The 24,820-nt window shown below is 44.7% G+C and overlaps 1 protein-coding gene across 4 annotated transcripts in view; it reads left to right on the top strand.

The window, feature by feature from the left end:
* The window catches only part of LOC106588927 (cytoplasmic dynein 1 intermediate chain 1), a 129,635-nt gene that overhangs the window by 80,797 nt on the left and 24,018 nt on the right, over positions 1 to 24,820 (top strand). For all 4 annotated transcript variants that reach the window (XM_014178483.2, XM_045709255.1, XM_045709257.1 and 1 more), the window contains 4 exons: positions 8,317 to 8,463; positions 11,671 to 11,784; positions 18,838 to 18,971; positions 19,135 to 19,279. In XM_014178483.2, coding sequence (XP_014033958.2) covers positions 8,317 to 8,463; positions 11,671 to 11,784; positions 18,838 to 18,971; positions 19,135 to 19,279 — 540 coding nt within the window. The remainder of the gene's footprint in view (positions 1 to 8,316; positions 8,464 to 11,670; positions 11,785 to 18,837; positions 18,972 to 19,134; positions 19,280 to 24,820) is intronic.

Here is a 24,820-nt window from a genome sequence, read left to right as displayed (position 1 = left end):
GGCCTACATTTTTGTATTGTAGGACCAATAGCATGTGTAACCTACTAAAATCAGTAGGCAAACTTTCACTCTGTTATGATTGATTTGTATTACACAATCGTTGTGTGATAGGCTACTGTAAAGGTAATGTCAATACTATGAAAATTACACAGCCTACTTTTTCACCCCCTCCCTGTTCTCTTGCTATAGCGTGTGTGTGTGTGTGTGTGTGTGTGTGTGTGTGTGTGTGTGTGTGTGTGTGTGTGTGTGTGTGTGTGTGTGTGTGTGTGTGTGTGTGTGTGTGTGTGTGTGTGTGTGTGTGTGTGTGTGTGTGTGGACGTGTTTAACTATACTTGTGAGGACTAGAAGTCCCCGACTGGGCACATTTTGTTGGTCCCCACAAGGTCAAATGCTATTTCTAGGGGGTTTAGTATTAAGGTTAGAATTAGGGTTACGTTTGATTTTTTTCCTAATGATTGAAGCGTAATTTATGAAGCCTGTAAGAATCTTTGATAAGCTAGTGGTGGTGCTCATCCTGTCAGCTGATCTGTGCATGTTGGTAGGCACAAATAATGTGTAGGCCTTACGCAACTACGGCTGCATTTCAGATACACGTCAAAATGGGGTGTTATTATAAAAAGCAACGGTTGTTGATGTGTACAGCTACATTTCAGATACATTTCTGATACATTTCAGATACATTTCAGATACATTTAGGTACATTTGAACAGACCAATCTACGTTGTGTTATCAGGGCTCTAAAGCAACACTAGTTGTGCCCCCCCCATGGATTTAAAATGCCCCCTCAGGCACATCATCCTGGGGGGATTGATGTGAGGATGTTGATGTGCTGCTCCTCTCTTTACAGCCCCATCGGTTGACCCGTCATCGCCCCAAACCCCCGGCACTCCGGTAACATCACAGGACCCTCTCAAGTGGGCTGGATTACGCCACATCAATGGCACGCCCTGAAAACCTCACCCTCACCCCTCAGCCCGCCGGCACCCCCGCTGACACTGTCAGCTCCCATCCCACTCAGCCATATTTTTATTAATATATCTAGGTTTTCTTTAAACACAATGACTCGCCGTGACCTGCTCCCTGTGCCAGAGGTTTGAGCGAGAGAGAAAAAGAGAGAGAGGGTTTCGTATGTTTTCTGGAGAGATTCCCACTCCAAATTATAGTGGTGGATGGAGTTGCATTTGCTCATAAAGCTTACTGGAGAAATCCTATAACAGCCACTGTGAGTTTTGGAAGAGAAAGGGCAAAGACCCTGTGTCTGTGGGTTTTTTATAATAGACTTGTATATAAGACGTTCTTTCAGCAGCTAGCTAGAGATTCTACCTCCATTATGGTGGATTGTTCTTGTTCCAGCATTCTTTCTGTTCCTGGATCTAATGATTAGATTATGTGTATTGCTTTAATGGACTATGGCAAATTATGTAGATGAACATTTTAAGACTTACTTAGCAGTCTATCATTGTGTTAAAGCCATTTTTCTAACCATACTTAATCAATTCAATAGTTTTTAAAAGCTAATTCACACCTGAATAATCTGTTTTATTTTAGATATTTTAATAGAACTTTGCGCTACTTCTCCTATGTCAGTATGACTAAGGTCACAGCCACTGAAGAGAGGGAAGAAGAAAGAGAAACAGAGATGAAAAGGAAAGAAGGAGAGAGGGCAGAGAGAAGGAGAGGGCAGAGAGAAGGAGAGAAGGAGAGGGCAGGGGGAGAGGGCAGAGAGAGAAAGAGAGAGAGGGGGGCAGAGAGAAGGAGAAAAGTAGAGAGAGAGGGCAGAGAGAAGGAGAGAGGGCAGAGAGAAGGAGAGAGGGCAGAGAGAAGGAGAGAGGGCAGAGAGAAGGAGAGAGGGCAGAGAGAAGGAGAGAGGGCAGAGAGAGGGCAGAGAGAAGGAGAGAGGGCAGAGAGAAGGAGAGAGGGCAGAGAGAAGGAGAGAGGGCAGAGAGAAGGAGAGAGGGCAGAGAGGGCAGAGAGGGCAGAAGAGAAGGAGAGAAGGAGAGCAGGCAGTGTGAAGGAGAAAGGGCAGAGAGGGCAGAGAGGAGAGAAAGGCTGCTTGTATTCACAGAGCCTCCTTTTCTTTATTTGATGAAACAGAGATATGGTATTACATTGGCTGTGCCAGAGACCACAGAGTGACAAAATCTGCAGGGTGTCGTAAAAAAGACAGGCAGAAAAGGAGTGAGGGATCCCAAGAGAAGAGGGTTCAGTTCATCTGGTCCTCATAAGCCCTGCTGAAAACCAGATGAGTGTGGTGGTACATCGAAAAGGAGAATATACTGTCTCTTACTCAGTCATCTATCCTCCTACTCCCTCCCTCCCCCGACCCGAACTCCAGGAGCATTTTTCCCTCCGGTAAGGAGGGAGGCAACAAAGGAGGGAGTGTTCGTTTCTCTCCTCCATAATCCCTCGCTCCGTGCCATCTCTCATCATGGGTTAGCCTTGTGTATTATTCTGTACAGAACACTTCCCATTAATATAATAGGGTCTGTCACAAGCACTTCACTTCTCTGAGATGATTTAAACAGCTGGCTTGGGGAAGGAAAAACCCTTTTGCTTTATGTAGGTGCTGGGCCCTCGGCTTGAGTTTTACCATCGCGTTTCAATTGAGAGTCGATGCAGAAAAATGACTTTCACTGGTGTTTTTCAGTGGAGCTGTCAGTTTAAACATCCTTTCAGTTCTGGGCTACCGCCAGATGACTTTGCAGGATATGGACTCACGCTGAACGGACCTTGAGAAAGAGGAGAAATGGTCTCAGAGCTACTTAACTTTGGAAATTAATGTCTGATTTGGTTGAAAGACAGTCATATTATTGAGGTATGATCATAATACAGACTTTGCACAGAGAAGTGTGCGAGATGGGTTTTATATAGGAACCTTCAGACAGGTGCAAGGGCCTATATTTACTGTTATATCCACTTTGTTTCTAAGGTACTCATGAGACTTAGATCTTAAGATTTATTCAGTTGTACAATGAGTATACCAAAAATTAGGAACACAAACACCTTCCTAATATTGAACTGCAGTTCTTGATACAATACGGTGCATCTACTACCGTACCCCGTTCAAAGGCACTTAAATTCACCCTCGGAATGGCATACGTACACAATACATGTCTGAAGGCTTAAAAACCCTTCTTTAACCTGTCTCCTCCCCTTCATCTACACTGATTGAAGTGGATTTAACAAGTGACATCAATAAGGGATCATAGATCTCACCTGGATTCACCTGGTCAGTCTGTCATGGAAAGAGCAGGTGTCCTTAATGTTTCGTATACTTAGTGTATATAAACATACATTAGCTCTTTCCCTACAGTGAAATTAATTTGCATATGTACTGTAAAAATAACAAGTAGATTCCCCTTACAGACAGATGCTTCCAGTCAGACGTGTGTTCACAGGCAGTAGTTGTGTAAACAAAGATTGAATCTGGCCCCTAATATCACTGGCTGTATCCCAATGGTATCCTATTCCCTATATAGTGCACTACATTTACATTTACATTTAAGTCATTTAGCAGACGCTCTTATCCAGAGCGACTTACAAATTGACTTACACTACTTTTGTCCAGGGTCCATTCGGCTTCCATAGGGCTACCATGTGGCTCTCGTCAAAAGTAGTGCACTATGTAGGGAATAGGGTGCCATTTGGGACGTTGACTCTGCCTTATATTAACTTATCTGTTAATAACACAACATGACATCTGAATGGGGAAATACTTTAATGTGTCGACCAATTCCCCCTGGGCAGAAGTCATAAATTGTTTCATGGGGACAATAGAACCAGTCTTCAGTAGCTAATGATAGACAGTATAGTCAGGGTAATTCACGCATGTTGATATATGACTTAAGAATAAAGGAGAATGCGCATTTCTGGCAGACGCTGCAAACTGCACTGTAGGGACAAACGGCACTAATGTCAGTAGTTCATTCCGTAGGCCTACAGACGAGGGTAGTGGTGAAATAGGGTGCGGATTAAACTTTAAAGAGTGGGAACTCTGAATTTAGTTAAAGGATTTCTCCACTTTAGATGAAGTGCCTGATAGGGTCAGAAGTCTGCGGAACATATGGAGTGAACATCCAGTCTTTTTGATATCCTCCTTTTCTGTCCTTACCATTAAGCTTAGTGATTTATTAGCAATGATAACTCTGGCAAAGAGAGTACATAATGTCATATTGCAAGCAGAGGATCTTCCAGACATGTATGTTTATAGAACAGAATAATTGATGACTTCTAATATAGAAGATTTAAAGTTAGTATTTTCATGGTTATTACAGAGACTCAAAGAGATGGATAGTGGTATTATACCTCAACCTCATTCTAATGAGCAGTGAACCTGCTTGTCTTAGTCAAAGCCAGGTTTCTCCTATTTCACCACAATTCACATTTAAATGGAGGAAAACACAATTTATTTATCTTAAGTCTCTTTGTAACAAAGTATGGTATAACAAATATCCCTTTCTAGAGGGATAGACACTCATAAACATTTAGAAACGTATTCATCTCTTAAGTGGAGGAGAGTTAGAAACAAGGAAAAAGGGAGCGATGCGAGAGAGGAGAAGAGAGAGAGAGAGGAGAGAGGTGAAAGGAGATATAAAGAGAAGAGGAGTGGTCTGCTCTGTGGCTAAGTACTCCTCTCTTCTCCGTTGGGGGTTTTGGGTTACTCTCCTTCATTAGTCCTCTGATGAATGTCTTGGTAGGGGAGTGGTGACCCCACCAGGCCGGGCGTTCATTATCATTAGCCCCGTAATGAAGCAGCCCTGTCTGAGGAGCGTGGCTCTGACAGCAAGCCCAACCACAGACAGCCAAAGGGTCAAAGGTCAGGCCCGGGGCCTCTGATGCTCTGATTTGAAATGACAGACGTACATCTACTTCAGAGATGGGGTTTAATGGCCTTGTCGAGGGCTAGCATAGCGAAGTTAGCATTTAGGAACCGATGAGGGCTGTATTAAAGGGGCAATCTGGGATTCATTCAACAACAAAACTATAGTCCAAAAATACATGTACCAATCGCAGAGTGCCCTTTTAATGCCAAAAGAGAAGAGAGGAGACAGACTTGGTTTAGATGGGTGATGAAGAACTTCTCACTCAAAGAAGTGTGCTTCATCTGTATGTGTGTGAGGGGGGGAACAGATATGTCATAAGTGTTGAGTGAAAGAGTCAGCATTATAAACTCAGCAAAAAAAGAAACGTCCTCTCACTGTCAACTGCGTTTATTTTCAGCAAACTTAACGTGTAAATATTTGTATGAACATAACAAGATTCAACAACTGAGACATAAACTGAACAAGTTCCACAGACATGTGACTAACAGAAATTGAATAATGTGTCCATGAACAAAGGGGGGGTAAAAAAAGTAACAGTAAGTATCTGGTGTGGCCACCAGCTGCATTAAGTACTGCAGTGCATCTCCTCCTCATGGACTGCACCAGATTTACCAGGTCTTTGCCAGGTGCTGTGAGATGTTACCCCACTCTTCCACCAAGGCACATGCAAGTTCCCGGACATTTCTGGGGGGAATGGCCCTAGCCCTCACCCTCCAATCCAACAGTTCCCAGACGTGCTCAATGGGATTGAGATCCGGGCTCTTCGCTGGCCATGGCAGAACACTGACATTCCTGTCTTGCAGGAAATCATGCACAGAACGAGCAGTATGGCTGGTGGCATTGTCATGCTGGAGGGTCATGTCAGGATGAGCCTGCAGGAAGGGTACCACATGAGGGAGGAGGATGTCTTCCCTGTAACGCACAGCGTTGAGATTGCCTGCAATGACAACAAGCTCAGTCCGATGATGCTGTGAAACACCGCCCCAGACCATGAGGGACCCTCCACCTCCAAATTGATTCCGCTCCAGAGTACAGGCCTCGGTGTAACGCTCATTCCTTCAACGATAAACGCGAATCCGACCATCACCCCTGGTGAGACAAAACCGCGACTCGTCAGTGAAGAGCACTTTTTGCCAGTCCTGTCTGGTCTAGCCATTGTGGGTTTGTGCCCATAGGCGACGTTGTTGCCGGTGATGTCTGGTGAGGACCTGCCTTACAACAGGCCCAGATGCCCTCAGTCCATCCTGTACCTGTCCCGCAGGTGTGATGTTCAGATGTACCGATCCTGTGCAGGTGTTGTTACACGTGGTCTGCCACTGCGAGGACGATCAGGACGATTGCAATGTATTGCCCTGGCCACATCTGCAGTCCTTGCACCATGCCTCCTTGCAGCATGCCTAAGGCACGTTCACGCAGATGAGCAGGGACCCTGGGCATCTTTCTTTTGGTGTTTTTCAGAGTCAGTAGAAAGGCCTCTTTAGTGTCCCAAGTTTTCATAACTGTGGCCTTAATTGCCTACCATCTGTAAGCTGTTAGTGTCTTAACGACCGTTCCACAGGTGCATGTTCATTCATTATTTATGGTTCACTGAACAAGCATGGGAAACAGTGTTTAAACCCTTTACAATGAAGATCTGTGAAGTTATTTGGATTTTTACGAATTATCTTTGAAAGACAGGGTCCTGAAAAAGGGCCGTTTCTTATTTTTCTGAGTTTATTATTCCTTGCGTGCCACGCTTCTAGGCTTTCCTACAGTACACAAGGCTAGTGAACAAGAATACAATTATATCTTATTAAGAAGTTGATCAATTGGTTGTTGTATTTTACTGGTGGTTTTGAGGGATGCAACAAATGAAAGTCTATTGTATCTGACTTTATAATACACACTAAGTGTATCATTGTTTTGTACAGTATTTGTATGGACAGTACGTCATTTATGCATTTCATCATGCAAATTTGGTTGTGCATCAGCAGTTTTTCTCATCAGCAGTCACTCTCACTCAGAATAGAGTTCTATAATTCTCTCCACCCAATGGCAAAATGACTAGAATTGCATGAAATAAACTTTAAATCTTACATTTTTCTCTCCGCCATCAAGAGGAGGTCACTAAAAACAATTGCCAAATCTCGCTTAGGGCCCCCAAAAGGCTAGAGCCGGCCCTGTGGGTAAATATACTTCTCAGGGATGGTTTCTGATGGCCAACAGAATACTTTATTTTTACCCCTCAAGCTCAGTTTATTTTGAGTCTCTGTTTGAAAAACCACTTCACATCCGAGGCTCTTCTGTAGCCGTTCTGGAAGCCGGGTTTCTTCAGAGGGAAAGAAAGAAAGAAAGAAGTGTGTTTTCTTTTGCTCTGGTTTGTTTTCCAGTCCTCTTTAAAATGAACTCTGGGTACAGGACTCAGAGAGAGCGAGAGAGAGAGCGAGAGAGAGCGAGAGAGAGCGAGAGAGCGAGAGACTCTTTTATTCACTCATAAAACAGTAGATCCGAAAGAGAAAAGAAAACAATGCCGCCACACTTCATCCCTATTTCAGTTGAACCAGATCAAATAGGGTCTTCTCAGTGTGTAAACAGGGGAAAGTACTGCCAGTGGACCAACCGTGTCTGCTTTAGTTCTGGTTCAAGTGCAACTTGGGTCAACACAGAAAGAGTAGATATTGAATTGTTGAAGTGTCAGCTCTGGAAAAGCAGTACTGTACTCACTGTAACATTCTCTTATGATTAGGACTAGAGCCAGGTCACATTGTGGTCAGTAAAACTCAGGGCCCTAGTCATGATCAACTAATCACTGGTTATAGGAGAGGAGAAGGGTTGAGTCCCAAATGGCACCATATTCATTAATAGTACACTAATATTGACCAGGGCCCAGGGCACTATAAAGGAATAGGGTGCCATTTGGGGATACACATGTAGAGTAGAGGCTACTATACAATATGCATGCTGATACTGTGGAAGAAGCCATATGTGAGGCTCAGTGAAGAGGAACCAGAACTCAATAAACACAGTGTCAAAGAGAGGGGGTTCAAGGCCACGCTTGTCATGATGGAGGCTACACTTTGCGCTCCGCTGGCTCCTGCAGGGTTTGATGCTGTAATATAAAACGTCTGGGGCCACAATCCTCCACATTGTCTCTGTTGTTACTCCTACGTCACCCTCCTCTCCTCAGTAGACCCTGTACAGTCAACTCATCATCTCTCTCTCCCTCTCTCCTTCCCCCCCTCCCTCGTTACCCCACTTCTCTCTCACGCTCTTTCCCTCCTTACTCAAAACAACTGTTGTGCTCTCTTCCCACCTTCCTCTCTCTCTCTCTCTCTCTCTCTCTCTCTCTCTCTCTCTCTCTCTCCTTTCTCTCTCCCCCCTCTCTCCTTTTTCTTTCTCTCTCCATTTTCTTTCTCTCCTCTCTATCTTTCTATCTCTCTTTCTCACTTCCCCCTCTGTCTTCCTCTTTTTCTCTCCTTCTAACCCATCCTCTCTCTCTCCCTCTCTCATCTAGTCTTCAGTGGTGTCGGTGGGCTTTGCCCGGTTCCATCCTAACCTGGTGGTGGGCGGAACTTACTCTGGCCAGATAGTCCTGTGGGACAACCGCAGCCACCGCAGGACTCCTGTACAGAGAACCCCCCTCTCAGCTGCAGCTCACACGGTAAGTCCACAGTGCATCCTCATTGGTCCCGTGTGGCTCAGTTGGTAGAGCATGGTGTTTGCAACGCCAGGGTTGTGGGTTCGATTCCCACGGGGGACCAGTACCGAGAGAAAAATGTATGCATTCACTACTGTAAGTCGCTCTGGATAAGAGCGTCTGCTAAATGACTAAAATGTAAAAATGGCACCCTATTCCCTATATAGTAAAGTGCACTTCTTTTGACCAGAGCCCTATAGGGAATAGGTGCCACTTGCGATGCACACTAAGTTTCCATGTGCACTGAAACACTGAGACACCCACCCAACACCCTGTAACAGAAATGCACCGTTAGTTTATTTTAGCTTCAACATATACGACTGCTTTAGTTTATAGCAGTAATACAGATACACTTCTCCAGGACCTGCAGCACACTGAAACCCAACCCTGCAATCTGTGGCCTCAGACGGCTTCCAAAACATATAAGAGGAGGAATATAATGCCCTTGTATATCCTATATCTGATCCTATATCTTATCCTATATCTTATGTACTATATCCTATATCTTCTTTCTTATCCTATATCTTATGTACTATATCCTATATCTTGTATCTTATCCTATATCTTATATACTATATCCTAGAGTTGAAGTTGGAAGTTTACATACATCTTAGTCAAATACATTTAAACTCAGTTTTTCACATTTTCTGACATTTAATCCTATTACAAAATTCCTGTTTTAGGTCAGTTAGGATCACCACTTTATTTTAAGAATGTTAAATGTCAGAATAATAGTGAGGAGAATGATTTATTTCACCTTTTATTTCTTTCATCACATTCCCAGTGGATCAGAAGTTTACATACACTCAATTAGTATTTGGTAGCATTTCCTTTAAATTGTTTAACTTGGGTCAAACGTTTTGGGTAGCCTTCCACAAGCTTCCCACAATAAGTTGGGTGAATTTTGGCCCATTCCTCCTGACAGAGCTGGTGTAACTGAGTCAGGTTTGTAGGCCTCCTTGCTCGCACACGCTTTTTCAGTTCTGCCCACAAATGTTCTATATGATTGAGACCAGGGCTTTGTGATGGCCACTCCAATACCTTGACTTTGTTGTCCTTAAGCCATTTTTCCACATCTTTGGAAGTATGCTTGGGGTCATTGTCCATTTGGAAGATCCATTTGTGACCAAGCTTTAACTTCCTGACTGCGGTCTTGAGATGTTGCTTCAATATATCCACATAATTTTCCTTCCTCATGATGCCATCTATTTTGTGAAGTGCACCAGCCCCTCCTGCAGCAAAGCACCCCCACAACATGATGCTGCCACCCCCGTGCTTCACGATTAGGATGGTGTTCTTCGGCTTGCAAGCCTCCCCCTTTTTCCTCCAAACATAACGATGGTCATTATGGCCAAACAGTTCTATTTTTGTTTCATCAGACCAGAGGACATTTCTCCAAAAAGTACGATCTTTGTCCCCTTGTGCAGTTGCAAACCGTAGTCTGGCTTTTTTATGGCGGTTTTGGAGCAGTGGCTTCTTCCTCGCTGAGCGGCCTTTCAGGTTATGTTGATATAGGACTCGTTTTACTGTGGATGTATAGATACTTTTGTACCTGTTTCCTCCAGCATCTTCACAAGGTCCTTTGCTGTTGTTCTGGGATTGATTTGTACCTTTCGCACCGAAGTACGTTCATCTCTAGGAGACAGAACGTGTCTTCTTCCTGAGCGGTATGACGGCTGCGTTGTCCCATAGTGTTTATACTTGCGTACTATTGCTTGTACAGATGAACGTGGTACCTTCAGGCATTTGGAAATTGCTCCCAAGGATGAACCAGACTTGTGGAGGTCTACAATTATATTTCTGCAGTCTTGGCTGATTTCTTTTGATTTTCCCATGATGTCAAGCAAAGAAACACTGAGTTTGAAGATAGGCCTTGAAATACATCCACAGGTACACCTCCAATTGACTCAAATGATGTCAATTTGCCTATCAGAAGCTTCTAAAGCCATGACATCATTTTTTGGAATTTTCAAAGCGGTTTAAAGGCACAGTCAACTTAGTGTATGTGAACTTCTGACCCACTGGAAAGTGAAATAACCTGTCTGTAAACAATTGTTGGAAAAATTACTTGTGTCATGCCAAAACTATAGTTTGTTAACAAGAAATGTGTGGAGTGATTGAAAAACTAGTTTTAATGACTCCAACGTAAGTATATGTAAACTTCCGACTTCAAGTGTATATCCTATTCTATATCTTATACACTATATCCTATCCTATACTTTGTCCTATCCTATACTCATCCCCAACAAACCTTCTGAGTCTCAATACATTGTGAATACCACCCAAGGCAGGCAATACAGTTGAATGGTGGTGGTGGGAGTAGGGGGGAATCATTGTCGCTTCAAACACACACACACACACACACACACACACACACACACACACACACACACACACACACACACACACACACACACACACACACACACAGAGACAGGCACATGTACACACACACACACACACTGCCCCTGGATGCCATACATGCCCCCAATAATGAGAGACTATGTCTAGGCCTTCTGAAAGGGGCCTTTGTGGGCGCCAAACAAAAATCAATTTGAGGGCAATAATTACATAATGGTTTCACACAACCCGCTGTATTTGCACAGCGCCGGATGACGGTGCCAAGTTGGAGTAAGGGTCTGTTGCACATTGGCATCTCATCACTCAATAAGGGCTTTGTGTCGTCTCAGGGTTATAGGAAGACATATTGTAGATGGATGTGCAGATTCACTTCATACCTGCTAATGTCTTTCAGAAGATATTACAGTTTGTGGAGGAAACTACATGTGAAATACACTACAGCTTATTGAAAGTAGTATAAGTGTTAAGTGTAGTGCTATTTAAGAAACAACACTAATATGTAGATACGAATTAAATAACTGAATTGGAACTTCAGTGGTATAATGTAGCTTAGTGTTATATGAAGCTTGTAGTTATTAGCGTACAGTGTACATAGTGTACATTCCTGATGTTGATTTGAAACTGCTTCTACATACAGTATGTTGTCTGTGTATTCTGTTTATCGTAGCAGCACCATTTCACCAAGTCAAATTCCTATACATGCAAATGTATTTGGTAAATAAAAGATGATTCTGATAGCATCCAGTGTGTTTACAAATGGCCATTCTCTTCATGTGTCTGTCCTTCCTGTTTTTCCTGTCTGTACTATAGCACCCGGTATACTGTGTAAACGTGGTGGGAACCCAGAATGCCAACAACCTGATCACCGTGTCCACAGACGGCAGGATGTGCTCCTGGAGTCTTGACATGCTCTCTCAGCCACAGGTAAGAGCTGTTCCAGGGTCAGTCCTACCTGACCTGTAGCATTAAGGCCCATCTCTTCAGACTGATCCACAGTCATCAATCTGTAGAATTAAGGCCCATTTCTTCAAATTGATCCGCAGTCAGGAATCTGTACCATTTAAGGCCCATCTCTTCACACTGATCCACAGTCAGCCCAAAGATATTACATTTTCACATACAGTACCAGTCAAACATTTGGACACACCTACTCAATTAATTTTTTAATTTTTACTATTTTCTACATTGTAGAATAATAGTGAAAACATCAAAACTATGAAATAACACATATGGAATGATGTAGTAATGAAAAAAGTGTTAAACAAATCAAAATATATTTTAGATTTTAGATTCTTCAAAGTAGCCACCCTTTACCTTGATGACAGCTTTGCACACTCTTGGCATTCTCTCAACCAACTTCAAAGTAGAAAATAGTAAAAATAAAGAAAAACCTTTGAATGAGTAGGTGTGTCCAAACTTTCGACTGGTACTGTGTGTAGCTCCCTCCATTTCAATGGGAACTGCTCGAGAGCCCATGCAAGTGAGTAGGAGCCCATAACGCTTTCTCTCTTCTTCCGTCCTTGGCATAAAAAGGTCCAAAGCAGTCCATCCTGCAGTATGTGAAGGGAGGTGTGTTCTCCATGCGTTCCTTCGGAAGATCTGCCAGCCTTTGCTCTTCTGTACATCATCTGAATTTCCTGCATTTCACATATTTGTAGATGTGAGAGAAAACTGCATTGCTGCATCCTAGGATCCATATACCGTTGGATAACAGCTCATTGATCGTCATTCCACGTCCTAGGTTGGGTCTTGCATGAGCCAAGCGACCTCCCACCCTGAGGATACCTTGCTCATCCAGAAATGGACTCAATTTATGCAACTTGCTTCCTTTATCGTTGGTCTTGATGTCTTTCTGGTGCCTACGGTTGTGTATCTCATGGGAGAAGGCTGCTTCTTGAACCATCTTTATAATGGTGAGCTCTGCCTCTCTCCTTTCTTCAATGCTTGTAGCTTCACTGGACCTCAGTTTTAAGCCCATGGCTTCCTTGACACGTCATTTGAGCCTGGCAATAGCTTTCACCACTCTTTCCCAGTCTGAGAACTTGTGAAGGTGATTTAGTAACAATCTTAATTATTTTGCCTGGGTATCATGGACCAGGGATTTCTGCAGCTCTGGGTCATTGTCTGAGATCTCTCCCACCTTGACTTGTCCTTAGGAAAGTTCTTCTTGCCAAAGAAAGTCTGGACCTGTGAACCAGTTGGTTGCCATGAGCTGTTCTGATGTGAGACCTCTGGAAGCATGATCCGCAGGATTCTCTTCAGAGGTCACATAACTCTGTTGTTCGGGATCTGTGCTTTGCTTAATGCGTTGAATACGGTTAGCTACAAAGATGTGGAATCTTCTGGCTTCATTGTTGATGTAGCCAAGAACGACCTTCGAGTCTGTCCAGAAGTATTCCTGTAGACCTTGTATCTCTAGCTCCTTTTTAAGCATGTCACTTGTTCGAACAGCTACCACCGCTGCTGAAATTTCCAGTCATGGTATGGTCGTAACCTTGGAAGGGGCGACTCTCGACTTCCCCATAACTAGGGAGCAATGAACTTCTCCTGCTGTGCTGATTGTTCTGAGGTATGAGCACTCCCATAACCTGAGGTACTAGCGTCAGAGAAGTGATGGCGCTCATAGCTCTGCACTTCCTTGAAACTTGATGGCAAGTAGCCTCGTTGGATCCTTACTTCAGACAAGTTTTATAGACCTTGGAGCCAGAATTCCCACTGGGAGAACGTAGGTCATCTGGAAGGGGGTCATTCCAGTTGATCTTGTCACGACACATCTACTGCAATATCTGCTTCCCTGCCAGGACAAAGGGTGCCACAAACCCAAATGGATCATATACAGAGGCTACTGTAGACAACACTCCTCTTCTTGTGAGTGGGCGTTCCTTGACATCTACTCTAAACTGGAACTCGTCTGATGCGACACACCACAGTACACCAAGCGCTCTCTCTGTGTGGTTCACCCAGAACCAAATCAAGGTCTTTGGCACCCTCTGCACGTTCTTCCTTAGGAATTGTGGCTATAACTTCCTTGCTGTTAGAGATAAACTTGTGCAACCAAAGTTTGCAGATGATGCAAAGCTCCCTTGCTTCTTTCACCAGCTGGGCCGCTTCAGCTTCAGACAATACGCTTGTCAACCCGATAAGTTCCTCATCCTTCGGCAGCAAGATGTTTGAGACCATAGTTGGCGCAACCAGGAAATGAAGCTGCACCGAACAAGTGGACCTTCATACGATACACTGAGGGTTGAGACTCTAGATCTCCGTTCTCCCACCAAAGGAACCGCAGATAATCTTGGTCTTCTGCTTTCACATGAAACTGGTGGAACATGCGCTCTACATCACACATGATTGCGACTGGACCCTTACGAAAACAGCAAAGGACACCCAGCAATGTGTTTGTCAACTCTGGACCGGTAAGGAGATGGTCATTCAAGGACGTCTCTCGAAACTTAGCTAAGCAGTCAAAGACGACTCGTATCTTCCCAGGCTTTTGTGGTATATGATAAACCCCATGTTGCGGGATGTACCATGCTGGATGCTTGTTCATTTCCTCCTCGGAGACCTTCTCAGCATCTCCACAAGCTATGGTCTCTTCCATGAATGCTGTGTAGTCCTTGTAGTACTGCTTGTCTCTCCTTAGCCTCCTTTCCAGACACTTGAGATGGTGAACTGCACATGTCTTATTGTTCGGCAGGTTGGGTCTTTCTTCCTTAAATGGCAGCAGCATCTCATAATGTCCATTGTCCTTGCGTCTGATGCCCACTTTCATTTTTGTCAGGAACCGGATATCCTCTTGAGATATGAGGTCCTCTTCTGCAGCTCTCTCGTTGAAGTCAGATTCAAGCGTCTTGATAATGTCCAGTGCTGTGATTGCCTCTCTAACGCGTGTTCTACAAACATAGTGAAGAAGATTGAAGACTTGGCATCACCTGTCTAACGATAACCCGATGACTCACTCCAATCGTCATAGTCGATACATGGGTTTCCATAGCCGACTATGCTCCAGCCAAGGTCTGTTCTCTGAGCAAAAGGCTGATTTCCCTTACCAGACACAATTTCTCTTGGAAGGAGAGCCTGGGAGCAGTTGTAGCCAATTAACAGACCGACATCCCAGCTCTGTTGAGGAGCAATCTCCTCTGCAATGTGTTCAAGATGAGACCATGCTCTTGCAGTCTCTGGAGTAGGAATATGATCTCTGTTTGCAGGAATAAACTCTCTCGAGTAGGTCGTTGGCAGATGGATTTTCTTCTCCAAGTAAAACCCTCTAACCTGCAAACCAGACAGCTTCTGGCAGGGCACGATGGTATTCCTTGAAGCCATTGTAGAGAGTTTCAGTTGTACTGGCTCCTTCCTTGTATTGAGAGCTTTTGTTGTCTCTTCAAGGATAAAGGTTGTGTCGCTCTGGGTGTCAAGAAGTGCATACACGAGAACTTCACGATCTGGCTCGCTTGTGGTTGACACCCATACTGGAATGATTGTGGAGGTGTGAGTGTTGTTAATGTCCCTTACTACTCTGTTAGATATTTCCTCACTAGACGCTCTAGTCCCTTTATCTTGTGGGGGCTCTGTCTTCCTATCCCTTGACCTTTCTTTAGTACGATCTTCGGATTGGATGCCTCCTCTGACACGTGTCACAGGTGTTCCTGTTATCACAATCTTTCTAACGATGCCCAGGCCTTAAACAGCCGAAGCACAATTTATTCTCTTGAACAAACTTCTGTCGCTCTGCGGTGGGCTTATCCAAGAACTTCCAACATTTGTGGAGACAGTGACCCGACTTCTCACAGAAGACACAACTAGTAACAGTATCTTTCTCATCAGAGTTAGTTGCTAATACCCTTGCTCCGGGGCTTGAAATCCTTGGCGTCTTATGTTTTCCATCTTCACTTGGTTTCAAAGCATGAAGGGATGTTACAGGATTACAAGCGATCTTGGCTTCTCTCGTGAGAAACTTCACAAACTGACTGAAGCTTGGAAAGGTCTCAGTTTCTTTTAAGATGTCTATGACCTTTCTATTCCATTTTGAAGTTAGCCAATCTGGAAGTTTAGCGAGGATCTTTTGGTTTTCATTACAGTCATTAAGCACCTCCAGGCCCTTATTCTGAGACATAGCAGCCTCACAGCTGCGAAGAAAGTCTACAACGTCTCTAAGTTCAAGACTGTCCTTGGTATTCCTCTTTAAGGAATACCTGGGATAGGATAAAGTAATCCTTCTAACCCCCCCCACCCCCCCCCAAAAAAAACTATATATATAGATGTACTTTTGTAAAGTGGTTGTTCCACTGGATATCATAAGGTGAATGTATAAGAGCGTCTGCTAAATGACGTAAATGTAAATGTAAATGGATCCTATCTTAGGCCATGTATTGAGCTTATCTCTGAAGGACTTGGCGATGAGGAATTTGTTTCCGTACCTTTCTTCAAGAATGGTCCACGCAGCATGGTAGGCTGACTCTGTTCCAAACATAAAGTAACTTTCGATGGCTTTCTTGGCAGGCCCACCGACATATTTTCTTAAGTAATATATCTTCTCAGTTGCTGGTATGTTCTTCCTGTCTATCAGAGTCTGAAAAGAGACCTTCCAGTCAGTGAACAAGAGTGGTTCTCCATTGAATGTTACTGGTTCTGGTATGGGGAGGCGGCTTACACTGATGGATTCCGCTAGTAACCTGACCATGGTCTTGGTGCCATCTTCTTGTTGTGCGCTTGTCACAACATGTTGTGGTGAGAGACTGAAATGAGCCAATTCTGTGCATGACTTCTTTCACAGATTTTCAGTTACAGAGTAGTTCTCTCTTCTCGTCCTCGGAGTTTTCACTATAGCTTACCTCCAGTAACCACGAGCACAACCGTTCCTTGATTTTAACTGGCGGTGTCACGTCCTGGCCAGTATAAGGGTTAATTGTTATTGTAGTTTGGTCAGGACGTGGCAGAGGGTATTTGTTTTATGTGGTTAGGGGTGGTGTTTTAGTAGAAGGGCGTTTGATTTATTATATCGGGGGTTTTGGTTTATGGTCTATGTTTATGTATTTCTAGGTGTAGTCTGGTTTGTGTATTTCTATGTTAGGTTGATTGGGGTTTGGGACTCTCAATTGGAGGCAGGTGCTTCCTCGTTGCCTCTGATTGAGAGTCCTATATATGGGTAATTGTTTGGTGTAGGTTTTGTGGGAGATTGTTCCTTGTCTAGCGTGTATCAGCCTGAGAAGACTGTTTGGTGATCGTGAGTTTGTTTTGTTGTTTTTTGTGTTCATTTTGAGTTAATAAATGTTCAAAATGAACAAACACAGTCCTGCTGCATTTTGGTCCTCCTTTACCGACGATAACCGTGACAGGCGGCTTTATTCTGTAGTTTTAGTCAGAATTATCACCTTCCGTGAGAACTATAAAGTAAATGAAAATACAGTTAAGCACACTCTTAAAACCTTCTTGTCTTACGAGTGACTTATTAGCTTGGTATAACTCTGAAGTGCTTACATACATACACAGTTTAGCCGGAGCTATAACAGTATCAGATTAAACACATGAATAAAGGAAAAATACCTCATTGGCTGCTTATTACAGAAGGGAGGAAATCAAAAACGTCACACGTATTATTCCTAGCATGAATTCACGCTTCATCCTTAATTATTATAACGTTACCATCCTAACATACACACTTCAACCTTTACGAACTACACCCGAAGACATGAAAACTTAGCTAACACAGCGCGGGATTGCCTTCACTCCAAAGGTGTGTTGCTACGATAATAATCCCCGTTACAACAGTTATTAGCCACGTAGTTCCACTTGTCTTGTCATTTCCCCCACATAGCGAACACGTAAACAATTCAAACAAAAAAACAACGACAGGTTAATTGTCAGTTACACTGTGTATGACATACTGCATGTTGTTATTAAAGAGAATGGTACTATAACTGACTCATACAAAAGGTGTAACTAATTCCATGACAATGTCACGACTTCCGCCAAAGTTGGTCCCTCTCCTTGTTCGGCGGTCGAAGTCGCCAACCTTCTGATCCTCTTTTCATTTTCCATTGGTTTTGTCTTGTCTTGTATCACACCTGGTTCCAATCCCATTCATTACATGTTGTGTATTTAACCGTCTGTTCCCCCTCATTGTCCTTGTCGGTGATTGTTTGTTTGTAAGCTATGTACAAGATATGTTCTGGTGTGCGACGGGTTTTGTACCCACTTGTATTATTTTGTATATTTTTGGTTTTCGGAGTTTTTGAGTTTTTGCTCCGTTTTATACCAAGTTCGATCTCCTGCGCCTGACTTCCCTGCCACCAGCATGCACCCTTACAGACAAAGCCCAATCAAATGGTGTAACTAATTCCATGACAAAGCCCAATCGAATGGTGTAACTAATTCCATGACAAAGCCCAATCGAACAGTGTAACTAATTCCATGACAAAGCCCAATCAAATGGTGTAACTAATTCCATGACAAAGCCCAATTGAACAGTGTAACTAATTCCATGACAAAGCCCAATCGAATGGTGTAACTAATTCCATGACAAAGCCCAATCAAATGGTGTAACTAATTCCATGACAAAGCCCAATCGAATGGTGTAACTAATTCCATGACAAAGCCCAATCGAATGGTGTAACTAATTCCATGACAAAGCCCAATCGAACAGTGTAACTAATTCCATGACAAAACCCTATCAAACATAATATGTGCTATATAACTATATAACTGTATGTCTATGTGATGTATGTTAGACTCATTGTAACTAGGTCGGCACAAACGATCTTAACACTTCCGAAAGTACATGATGATAGCAGCCATGTACAGACTACCATACGATAATTGTGTTTTTCGTGAACATGAGGTTGAACCATTTAACCCTCTGTGTGTGTGTGTGTGTGTGTGTGTGTGTGTGTGTGTGTGTGTGTGTGTGTGTGTGTGTGTGTGTGTGTGTGTGTGTGTGTGTGTGTGTGTGTGTGTGTGTGTGTGTGTGTGTGTGTGTTGTAGGAGAGCATGGAGCTGGTGTACAACAAGTCTAAAGCGGTGGCTGTGACAGGCATGGCGTTCCCCACTGGAGACGTCAATAATTATGTGGTGGGGAGTGAGGAGGGAACCGTGTACACCGCATCCAGACACGGCAGGTTAGAGGAACACACACACTCACACACACACACACACACTTTAAGCTTAATGTCTTTATACAGTGTATCTCATAACCGTAATAATACCAGCTACAAGCTCCTGCCCCCCAAAATGTGTCCTCTGTTCTCTCTGACATGCTCTCTCTCCCATGCTCCTTTGCAGCAAGGCGGGGATCTGTGAAATGTTCGAGGGCCACCATGGGCCTGTGACGGGCCTCAGCTGTCACAACGCCGTTGGCCCTGTAGACTTCTCCCACCTCTTCGTCACCTCGTCGTTCGACTGGACTGTCAAACTGTGGAGCACTAAGGTAAGAAGAGCTCTTTATACTGGACTGTCAAACTGTGGAACACTAAGGTAAGAAGAGCTCTTTATACTGGACTGTCAAACTGTGGAACACTGAAGTAAGAAGAGCTCTTTATACTGGACTGTCAAACTGTGGAGCACTAAGGTAAGAAGAGCTCTTTATACTGGACTGTCAAACTGTGGAACACTGAAGTAAGAAGAGCTCTTTATACTGGACTGTCAAACTGTGGAACACTGAGGTAAGAAGAGCTCTTTATACTGGACTGTCAAACTGTGGAACACTGAGGTAAGAAGAGCTCTTTATACTGGACTGTCAAACTGTGGAACACTGAGGAAAGAAGAGCTCTTTATACTGGACTGTCAAACTGTGGAACACTGAGGTAAGAAGAGCTCTTTATACTGGACTGTCAAACTGTGGAACACTGAGGAAAGAAGAGCTCTTTATACTGGACTGTCAAACTGTGGAACACTGAAGTAAGAAGAGCTCTTTATACTGGACTGTCAAACTGTGGAACACTGAGGTAAGAAGAGCTCTTTATACTGGACTGTCAAACTGTGGAACACTGAGGAAAGAAGAGCTCTTTATACTGGACTGTCAAACTGTGGAACACTGAAGTAAGAAGAGCTCTTTATACTGGACTGTCAAACTGTGGAACACTGAGGAAAGAAGAGCTCTTCATTTCAACTTGTGTCCTCCAGGTCTCCTTTCACTGTCTGGTTCAAACTTCAACTTGAATGGACTGGACTGAGAGGAGCTAAGCTGGACACATGTTTGAAGGGAGGAGGGAAGGAGAGGGAGGAGGGAAGGAGGTTATGTGTCCGTGGCAGTGAACCGTCTGGACTGGAGTGGACTGTGGAGGGAGGAAGCAAAGTATGGATGAAGAAAGGGAATGAGAGATGGAGAGAAGAGGAGGAGTGAGGCTGTTGACTGGGGTTCAAACCACAGAGAGGCAGCGGGGGCTAGGGAGGCTGCAGACTGCTGTGGAACTCCTCTATCCCCCATTCTGGCCTTTCTGTCTGGAGACAGAGGAGCGCACCACAACCACCACAGAGACGGACAGAGGGAGGAAGGAAGGGAGGGAGAAATCCATCGTGCTGGAAGGCCACAGTGTTGGTTTATGAAGAAGAGACGAGGAGGGAAGAGACGAGGAGGGTAGACGAGAGGAGGGGAGGGTAGAGGAGAGAAGAGATGACCCCATCAAAAGACTCACTCCACTGAAAGACCAAGATAGCATGAAAACCAATATAAATCCCAAACCAAAATAAATACAAACCTAAAATAGAAAACAGACAATAAAAACATGTTCATCTTCAGCCTGGATCAATTTGATATACAGTAAACCACAGAGAGGCCAGGGAGGCTGCAGATATACAGTAAACCACAGAGGGCCAGGGAGGCTGCAGATATACAGTAAACCACAGAGAGACAGGGAGGCTACAGATATACAGTAAACCACAGAGAGGCCAGGGAGGCTGCAGATATACAGTAAACCACGGAGAGACAACGGAGGCTGCAGATATACAGTAAACCACGGAGAGGAAACGGGGACCAGGGAGGCTACAGATATACAGTAAACCACAGAGAGGAAACGGGGACCAGGGAGGCTACAGATATACAGTAAACCACAGAGAGGAAACGGGGACCAGGGAGGCTACAGATATACAGTAAACCACAGAGAGGAAACGGGGACCAGGGAGGCTACAGATATACAGTAAACCACGGAGAGGAAACGGGGACCAGGGAGGCTACAGATATACAGTAAACCACAGAGAGGAAACGGGGACCAGGGAGGCTACAGATATACAGTAAACCACAGAGAGGAAACGGGGACCAGGGAGGCTGCAGATATACAGTAAACCACAGAGGGCCAGGGAGGCTACAGATATACAGTAAACCACAGAGAGACAGGGAGGCCAGGGAGCCTGCAGATATACAGTAAACCACAGAGAGACAGGGAGGCTGCAGATATACAGTAAACCACAGAGACAGCGGAGGCCAGGGAGGCTGCAGATATACAGTAAACCACAGAGAGGCAGCGGAGGCCAGGGAGCCTGCAGATATACAGTAAACCACAGAGAGACAGGGAGGCTGCAGATATACAGTAAACCACAGAGACAGCGGAGGCCAGGGAGGCTGCAGATATACAGTAAACCACAGAGGACCAGGGAGGCTGCAGATATACAGTAAACCACAGAGGGCCAGGGAGGCTGCAGATATACAGTAAACCACAGAGGGCCAGGGAGGCTGCAGATATACAGTAAACCACAGAGAGGAAGCGAAGGCCAGGGAGGCTACAGATATACAGTAAACCACAGAGGACCAGGGAGGCTGCAGATATACAGTAAACCACAGAGGGCCAGGGAGGCTGCAGATATACAGTAAACCACAGAGACAGCGGAGGCCAGGGAGGCTGCAGATATACAGTAAACCACAGAGAGGCAGCGGGGACCAGGGAGGCTGCAGATATACAGTAAACCACAGAGAGGCAGGGAGGCTACAGATATACAGTAAACCACAGAGAGACAACGGAGGCCAGGGAGGCTGCAGATATACAGTAAACCACAGAGAGACAGGGAGGCTGCAGATATACAGTAAACCACAGAGGGCCAGGGAGGCTACAGATATACAGTAAACCACAGAGGGCCAGGGAGGCTGCAGATATACAGTAAACCACAGAGGGCCAGGGAGGCTGCAGATATACAGTAAACCACAGAGAGACAGGGAGGCTACAGATATACAGTAAACCACAGAGGGCCAGGGAGGCTGCAGATATACAGTAAACCACAGAGGGCCAGGGAGGCTACAGATATACTGTAAACCACAGAGGGCCAGGGAGGCTGCAGATATACAGTAAACCACAGAGGGCCAGGGAGGCTACAGATATACTGTAAACCACAGAGGGCCAGGGAGGCTGCAGATATACAGTAAACCACAGAGGGCCAGGGAGGCTGCAGATATACAGTAAACCACAGAGAGGCAGCGGGGACCAGGGAGGCTACAGATATACAGTAAACCACAGAGGGCCAGGGAGGCTGCAGATATACAGTAAACCACAGAGAGGCAGCGGAGGCCAGGGAGCCTGCAGATATACAGTAAACCACAGAGAGACAGGGAGGCTACAGATATACAGTAAACCACAGAGGGCCAGGGAGGCTACAGATATACAGTAAACCACAGAGGGCCAGGGAGGCTACAGATATACAGTAAACCACAGAGAGACAGGGAGGCTACAGATATACAGTAAACCACAGAGGGCCAGGGAGGCTACAGATATACAGTAAACCACAGAGAGGCCAGGGAGGCTGCAGATATACAGTAAACCACAGAGAGGCCAGGGAGGCTGCAGATATACAGTAAACCACAGAGGGCCAGGGAGGCTACAGATATACAGTAAACCACAGAGGGCCAGGGAGGCTGCAGATATACAGTAAACCACAGAGAGGCAGCGGGGACCAGGGAGGCTACAGATATACAGTAAACCACAGAGGGCCAGGGAGGCTGCAGATATACAGTAAACCACAGAGAGGCAGCGGAGGCCAGGGAGCCTGCAGATATACAGTAAACCACAGAGAGACAGGGAGGCTACAGATATACAGTAAACCACAGAGGGCCAGGGAGGCTACAGATATACTGTAAACCACAGAGGGCCAGGGAGGCTGCAGATATACAGTAAACCACAGAGAGGCAGCGGGGACCAGGGAGGCTACAGATATACAGTAAACCACAGAGGACCAGGGAGGCTGCAGATATACAGTAAACCACAGAGGGCCAGGGAGGCTACAGATATACTGTAAACCACAGAGGGCCAGGGAGGCTGCAGATATACAGTAAACCACAGAGAGGCAGCGGGGACCAGGGAGGCTACAGATATACAGTAAACCACAGAGGGCCAGGGAGGCTGCAGATATACAGTAAACCACAGAGAGGCAGCGGAGGCCAGGGAGCCTGCAGATATACAGTAAACCACAGAGAGACAGGGAGGCTACAGATATACAGTAAACCACAGAGGGCCAGGGAGGCTACAGATATACAGTAAACCACAGAGGGCCAGGGAGGCTACAGATATACAGTAAACCACAGAGAGACAGGGAGGCTACAGATATACAGTAAACCACAGAGGGCCAGGGAGGCTGCAGATATACAGTAAACCACAGAGGGCCAGGGAGGCTGCAGATATACAGTAAACCACAGAGGGCCAGGGAGGCTGCAGATATACAGTAAACCACAGAGGGCCAGGGAGGCTGCAGATATACAGTAAACCACAGAGGGCCAGGGAGGCTACAGATATACAGTAAACCACAGAGAGACAGGGAGGCTACAGATATACAGTAAACCACAGAAAGACAGCGGAGGCTGATATTCAGTAAATATTCAGTAAACTCTAACATTGTTTTTTAAACTTTTTTACCTGTGACATATTAATGTGTGTATGTATCATGATACACTCAACAGATACACTCAAAGCTCAGATACTGCAAATGTATGTATTATTCAGTGATATGTTCAATGTGTAGATGCAGCAAGTCTATAACTCATATGTGAAGTATATCATGACAGATATTAAAGCTTTCTGCAGGAGTGTGTTATCTTTGGGGTTTGAGGAATCTCCTCCCCTTTGAGGGGTACCACAGGTGTGTGTGCGTGTGCCTGTGTGTGTGTGTGTGTGTGTGTGTGTGTGCCTGTGCGTGTGTGCGTGCGTGCGTGTGGATGTGGGCACACCTTAGCTGGCTAGCCTTTGCTTACCTAAGGCTAACCTAGAGGTTTACTTTCATCTTGCCAATCAACGCCATCAAAAGACACCGCTCTCTCCACAGAGACAAAAAGGCCAGAATGCAGAAGTCGGAATGTTGCAAATATTGTGGTTGTAAAAACATGTAGGTTCAGGTTGTGAGCTGCTAGACTGGGATGTTGACAGGGAGACGTCTAGAGACTGAGAATGCATCTAGTTGGGACCATAGAAAAAAGTTTCTGTGTATGAATTGGCACCCTATTCCCTATATCAAACCAAATCAAATGTTATTTGTCACATGCACCGAATACAACAGGTGTAGACCTTTACGTGAAATGCCTACTTACAAGCCCTTAACCAACAGTATAGTTTTAAGAAAATATTTACTAAATAAACAAAGTATATACAGTGGGGGAAAAAAGTATTTGATCCCCTGCTGATTTTGTACGTTTGCCCACTTACAAGAAATGATCAGTCTATAATTTTAATGTTAGGTTTATTTGAACAGTGAGAGACAGAATAACAACAACAAAAAATCCAGAAAAACGCATGTCAAAAATATTATAAAATGATTTGCATTTTAATGAGGGAAATAAGTATTTGACCCCTCTGCAAAACATGACTTAGTACTTGGTGGCAAAACCCTTGTTGGCAATCACAGATGTCAGACGTTTCTTGTAGTTGGCCACCAGGTTTTCACACATCTCAGGAGGGATTTTGTCCCACTCCTCTTTGCAGATCTTCTCCAAGTCATTAAGGTCTCGAGGCTGACGTTTGGCAACTCGAACCTTCAGCTCCCTCCACAGATTTTCTAT

Source organism: Salmo salar, chromosome ssa27 (assembly GCF_905237065.1).
Source record: "Salmo salar chromosome ssa27, Ssal_v3.1, whole genome shotgun sequence".
Taxonomy (NCBI): domain Eukaryota; kingdom Metazoa; phylum Chordata; class Actinopteri; order Salmoniformes; family Salmonidae; genus Salmo; species Salmo salar.
Note: the sequence above shows the minus strand (reverse complement) of the source record. Positions and strands in the feature narration are given on the sequence as shown.